General features: G+C 33.5%; 1 protein-coding gene across 1 annotated transcript in view; it reads left to right on the top strand.

Annotated features, from left to right (window-relative positions):
- Window positions 1–4,711, top strand: part of LOC100950607 (ATP-binding cassette sub-family A member 3-like) — a 305,157-nt gene extending 300,446 nt beyond the window's left edge. Inside the window, exons 29-30 of the mRNA XM_023513852.1 lie at window positions 4,129–4,202; window positions 4,595–4,711. Coding sequence (XP_023369620.1) covers window positions 4,129–4,202; window positions 4,595–4,711 — 191 coding nt within the window. The remainder of the gene's footprint in view (window positions 1–4,128; window positions 4,203–4,594) is intronic.
- The last annotated feature ends 1,973 nt before the right edge of the window (window positions 4,712–6,684 follow it).

Here is a 6,684-nt window from a genome sequence, read left to right as displayed (position 1 = left end):
AAAAATAATAATTTGTACCAACTGGACAGTTAACTAAGTTTTCTAATTGAAAGTGTTATAAAGGCTACATGACAAAGTTAGTTAAAAACAACCTAAACCTTTCCCCAACAACTCATGGCTCTTGCATCACAACAATACACCAGATCACACAGCACTATTTGTAAGGGAATTTTTAGCCAGTAAAAAAACTAACTGTATTGGAACACTCTCCCTACTCATCAGATTTGGCACCCAATGATTTTTTTCTTTACCCAAAGAAAAGTCATTGCAGAAAGAGTTCCAAAATTGCTTTGAAGGGTGTCCTAGGCACTGATATTGGTGCATAGCTTCCCAATGATGGTACTTTATAGGTGACCATAATGATATTCAACAATTGTCAGGTAAAACCATCTCTACCTATAACCAAATGATCTTTGACAGTAGATAACTGGATTAAAGAAGCCTTATTCAATAAATGATGCTGGGAAAATTGGATAGCCACATGCAGAAGTATGAAACAGGATTCCTATCTCTCCCCACTTACAAAAATTGACTCAAGATGGATCAAAGAGTTAAATTTAAGCCACAAAACCATAAAAATTCTTGAAGAAAATGTAGGAAAAACTGTTCTACATATCAGCTTAGGTAAAGAGAATAAAGAACAAAAGACCTAGTAAACAATCATAAAACAATAATAAATTGATAGTGGATATGTCTTGCCTATCATTAACTACCTGGAATGTGAATGAATTATATTCTTCAATCAAAAGACATAAACTGGACCCAACAAAAAAGAAAACTATAGGACAATATTGCTGATGAACATAGATAAAACTGCTCGGCAAAATGTTAGCAAACAGAATTCAACAACACATTAAAAAGATTACTCACCATGAACTAGTGACATTCATTCCAGCAAATGTGAGTAAGTTTCAACATACACATATCAATCCATGTGATACATCATATCAACAAAAGGAAGGACAAGAACCACATGATCATTTCAATTGATACTGAAAAAAGTATTGATAAAATTTAATGTTCCCTCATGATAAAAACTCTCAAAAAGAAACTGAGTAAGTATCATATTGAATGGAGAAATACTGAAACCTTTCCTCAAGATCTGGAAAAAGACAAGGATACCAACTTTTACCACTATTATTCAACATAGTACTAGAAGTTCTAGTTAAAGCAATTAGAAAAGAGAAAGAAATAAAGAACATTTAAATTGTAAAGGAAAAGTAGAACTATCCTTGTTTGCAAATGATATGTGCTTATATCTGGAGAAACCTAAAGACTTCACAAAAAAACTATTCTAACTGATAAACAAATTCAATAAAGTTGTACAATATAAAATCAGTATACAAAATTAATTGCATTGCTATATTCCAACAGAAAACAATCTGAAAAAGAAGCTAGGGAATCAATCCTATTTACAATATCACAAATAAAAAATGCCTACAAATGAACTTAACCAAAGAAGTGAAGGATGTCTAAAATGAAAAAATAGAAAACATCGATGAAAGAAATTGAAGAAGACACCAAAAAAAGATGGATATTCCATGTTTTTGGATTGGCAAAAATCAATATTATTAAAATATCCATACTTCCCAAAGAAACCTAAAGATTAAATGAAATCTATATCAAAATACCAATGACAATCTTCAAAGAAATCAGAAAGTTAATCCTACAATTTATGTGCAACCACAAACCCAGAATGGCCACTCATCCTGAACAAAAAAAATAAAACTGGAATAATATTACCTGACTTCAAATTATACTACAGGGCTATAGTAACCAAAACTGTATGGTACTGCCATAAAAACAGTTACATAGACCAATCAAGAGAATAGAGAACACAGAAATAAATCCACAAATATCTAAGTGACTTTATCTTCAATAAAGACATCAAGAACATATAGTGGAGAAAGGATTGTCTTTTCAATAAATGGTGCTGAGAAAACTAGATATCCATTTGCAGAAGAATGAAACTACATACTTATCTCTCACCATACAAATATACTAAAATCAAATAAAAATGGATTAAAGATGTAAATTTAAGACCTGAACCTGTGAAACTACTAAAAGAAAACATTGGAGAAATACTTTAGGACATTGGTCTGGGTAAGGACTTCTTGAGAAATATCCCCAAGGCACAGGCAACCAAAACAAAACAAAGGTATCACATTAATGGGAGAAATTATTTCCATACTACATATGTCACAAGATACTAATATTAGTTATAGTCTATAATAAGAGAGAGACTATTAGTCTCTTGTTATATTGTCATATGTATATATGTAAATAAAACATATAAGGAGCTTCAACAACTCAATAAGAAAAAATCAAATAATTTGATTAAAAAGTTGGCAAAGAATCTGAATAGAAGACATATAAATGTCCAACTAGGTATCCACCATCAAATGAATAGATGAGGAAAATGCATATATAGAGTGTGTATATATATATATATATATACACACACACTCTTTGGCTTTAAAAGGAAATCCTGTCATTTTTTACAACATAGAAGAACCTAGAGGATATTATGTTAAATGAAATTAGCCAGAGACAGAAAAAGAAATGCCACAGGATCTCACTTACATGTGAAATTTAAAGTTCAGTTCCTACACAAGTAGAAAGTAGAATACTTTCGTAGTTATTAGGGGTTGGGATAGAGGGGTTGGAGTTGGAAGATGTTGGTAAAAGGATACAAAATTTCAGTTGGCAGGAATAGATTCAGATGATCTATTGTATAATATGGTGACTATGGTTAACAACAATGTATTTTGTTCTTGAAAACTACTCTTTTAGAGTAGATTTTAAGTTTTCTTAACACAGAAAACTGGTAAGTATGTGAGGTAATATATATGTCAATTACCTTAATTTAGCCATTCCACAATGTTTGCATATTTTATTTCAAAACAACAAGTTTTACACAATAAATATACACAATTTTTATCTGTGAAATTAAGAAACCTTCTTCAGTAGCAAAAAAAAGCAATGCCCACAATAACAATTCAAGTATTGGTTATTTTTATGGGAATATAAAGGTTGAGAAGCTGCACTGAGAATGAATGAGTTGCCATTACTTGACCTGGATGGGGTGGTTTCATCATGGATTGATTAGAATAATTCATTTAGCTTTTTGCTCAAAATATTTCACAATAAAGGGGTTTTGCATGATCATGGAGACAATATGTGCCTATGATTAATATTAAGAAAATCCACAAACTATTACAAACATATTTTTCCTTGAAAATATTTTAAATCAAAGTTAATTCCATTTGCACAAATATGTAAATATGTACTGATAAGCTATTTGTTCTAAATTAAGGCTGAATACCACCCTCTTCCTTCTAAGTCTATCATTAGATTTTTACCTATGTAAAAAACAAGAGCACATGGGCTGAATTTGGTGATTATTTTACATGACAGAGAGATTACATAATCACTGGAATAGTGGGGAAATCTTGTCTTGCTCTCTGCACAAAAAACACTGTACAAGCACAAACACATCCAGGAGGAAAACTCTTTCAGTTCATATTCTTAGCACAAGGTTCAGAAATAAAGTCCTATAGTAATAGTGGAATTTTAGAAGTCTCAGAATTTTTACACTGGGCACATGAGCTGACATTTTATTGTACCTAAAGCCTCACTTTAATAATTGCTATGAAAGCCACAAAATAAGATTATTTCATGAGGATTAAATTTGTTGTTGAAAGAATTAGCTATGTTACATATGCCAAAAAGAGTGGGTTATTGGGTCACATCCCCTTTTGTATTAACCATTAATGCCAGAGGTTAAAATTTTTTAATTTTTTTCATGACTTTTTGACAAGCTCCAAGCATGCTGGTATCTGCAGCAGTGACTAACTCTGCATACCACATGATAACATGTACCCTCAGGAGGAAGACGTGTGAAAAAAATCAGGCTCAGTGATGACCTTGAGCAGTAGTATAGAAATAACTCCCATTCACTACCATTCACTCCCGTCACTACCGTTCCAGTAATGGACCATGAAGCATAAGTCAGTAAACCCCATCTCTTCACTTTTCCACTGTATATAATTAAGTAAATGTAGCAATATTTTGGAAATTTAAAAGAAATCTATAAGATTATTCACCTGTCCTATTTTTCTTTCTTAGACAGTGTCTTAAAGCATGAGAATCAAGGGATTCTTAACTACTACATTCCCAGAAAGGACACCGGCTGGGGACAGGTGATGGTAGAACCTATGCCCTTCTAACATTATGTGTTAAGAGAGCATTAATGATGGGTAGTATTTGGGATTCTGGCATGTTGAATAGAATCCTGGAATTGTGAAAGGAGGAGTACCTTTAGGTTACTTTTTAGATAACCCTATAGTTTAATTGCTTTAATTTATGTCCCTAAATCCCATTATCAGTCTATGTTCATTAAGAGAATGGGAACTGCCTACTCTGGATTTCTCAGTTGCCTATCTCTTTTACTTTCTCACCTCCCCTCTTCTGTTCCTTTGTTCACCAACATAAACGTGACAAGAATTGGGGAAGGTGTAGGAGAAATTTGTCTGTGTTGGTGGCTAAAGGGGAGATTATGATGGTAACTGCATTTTTATTGTTGTTGTTAAAGGTGTTCGGCATTTTGGAGAAAGCTAAAGAGCAATTTGATTTAGAAGACTATTCTATCAGTCAGGTAACACTGGAGCAAGTCTTCCTGAGCTTTGCTGACACAGATAACAGAAAATAATGAAAAACAAGTGCCACGAAATTCAGCTGCAACCAGTGACCTTTATGTCTTTCATAGACTATGATTGATGCCTAGAGGGATGTTCCTGTGTGTGTATATATTGGTATGAATATATTTATGCAATAAAGATGTTCCCAAAGAGAAAGTTTGTCCCCTTCTTTGTAGATTTAGATAAGTAGATTAGGTATTCAGCATATGAAAATCTAAGGACATTTGAAGAAATACCTGTTTTCTCTCCTAGAGCTATGAAAAACGGAGCAATTATTGGGATGGGAACAGGGGCATGTTCCTGAGTATTCTGAATGTTTGAATAGAAACATCCAGAAATAATAGTTCTGTCAGATGGAACAGCTCAAAGAACAATAGCTTTATGATTTATTAGTGACTATGGATAAAAAGAACATAAGGCCTGGAACAAGCAGAATGTGGATATGTGCACATATGCACATGCACACAACCACATAGATGTGCATGCACATATACAAATACATACATACATAAATGTATACATAGACATGTTCATACATGTATATACATGCACATATACATAAATATGTAGATACACACACACCAGTATCATTCCCCAAAATGTCTAATTTAAATCAATATAAATATTTGAGGGGTGAATTAAGTAAATACTTTCAGAATCCAAAATAAAGTTCTTATGATTTAATTGCACCAAGAACATTGGCAGTCCATGACAGAAAGAAAAATTTCTTTAAAGATAGTAGTTTTTCCCTTCCTGCCTCACCTCTAATAAAGAAGGAAATAAGAATAAATGGAATGAAGAGTAGGAAGACATATTTTCTTCTGATTCCTGTCCAGCCAGATGGAGTTCCCCAGTATGCAACAGGAGAACTACAATCACCTCTCCAGGATTCAATGGAAGATAAGCAGACAATTAAAACATTCCTTGTGGAATTGCCAGATGGAAAGAGCTCATGAAGCTGCCCTATTGTGGGGTGTTTTATTAGTGCCTTCAAATCTTTAGTTGGATATTGTCAATTATAAAGGATATCTACTCATAAATATATACTCACAATTCTATTCTTTTTATATAAGGAGGGCATTTGAATTTGTTTCTCTGAAGGATCTTAGAATATGAACAGTTTCCAATTAAATTAATAGCTTTTTCTTTAGCTATCTGGGCTATGTATGCCTGAATGTAAATCAATAGAGGAGTTTAACTTATTGCTACAGCAAAGCTCATTGCTGTCTCCAGTTTGATAGGATGGTTGCTTCTAATTCAACCTTATAATGGAACAAGATGTGCATATGCCTGTGCAAGTTGAACAATGCAAGTGTCCATAATGATTATGCTCCTGGAGTTCCTAATTAATGATGAAAGTATCTTCCTCCAAATTGAATTGGCTCTAAAATTTTATTTCTAACTCCTTTATACCCAAGATCTTTAAAACTGAATTAGGGAAACTATTATCCCAATACTCTATAATAGCTATAATTTTGTAGCCCTTTAATAAAAAGAAATATTTGTAGGATTCTTAAAAGCATTGCCTGGAGACCTGTTAGTCTTCCATCTCATTCATGGATATATGGTGGTGTGGTAGTATGATGGGTATATTGGTTTTTATCCATGGTTCCTGGGTTATAAGTCCCATGCTCCTTATTATAATGTTGGAGTGCTTTAGGCCTCAAGAGCAGGCGTAAGGAGAGAGGATCTCTTTCTCTGACCTTCTTTTGCTGGGCTTAGATCATGCACTTTTTGTCCAATCACATTTGTACACAGTTTTCAATCATATCAATGTAACAAAGTCTCTATAAAACCCAAGAGGACTGGGTTCAGTGACCATCTTGATAGCTGAACACCTGGAGGCCCCTGAAGGGTGGTAAACCCATGTAATCTTCTGGGGTATGAGATGGTAATCACAATGCTGATACAGCTGTATAGGATGGAGACAGGAGGACTCTGTGCTACTTTTGCTCTCTAACCCCATAAGGTTGAGAGCCTGATT

The sequence above is a fragment of the Otolemur garnettii genome, unplaced genomic scaffold, assembly GCF_000181295.1.
Source record: "Otolemur garnettii isolate 467f Iridium unplaced genomic scaffold, OtoGar3 scaffold00044, whole genome shotgun sequence".
In the NCBI taxonomy this organism is placed as follows: Eukaryota; Metazoa; Chordata; class Mammalia; order Primates; family Galagidae; genus Otolemur; species Otolemur garnettii.
Note: the sequence above shows the minus strand (reverse complement) of the source record. Positions and strands in the feature narration are given on the sequence as shown.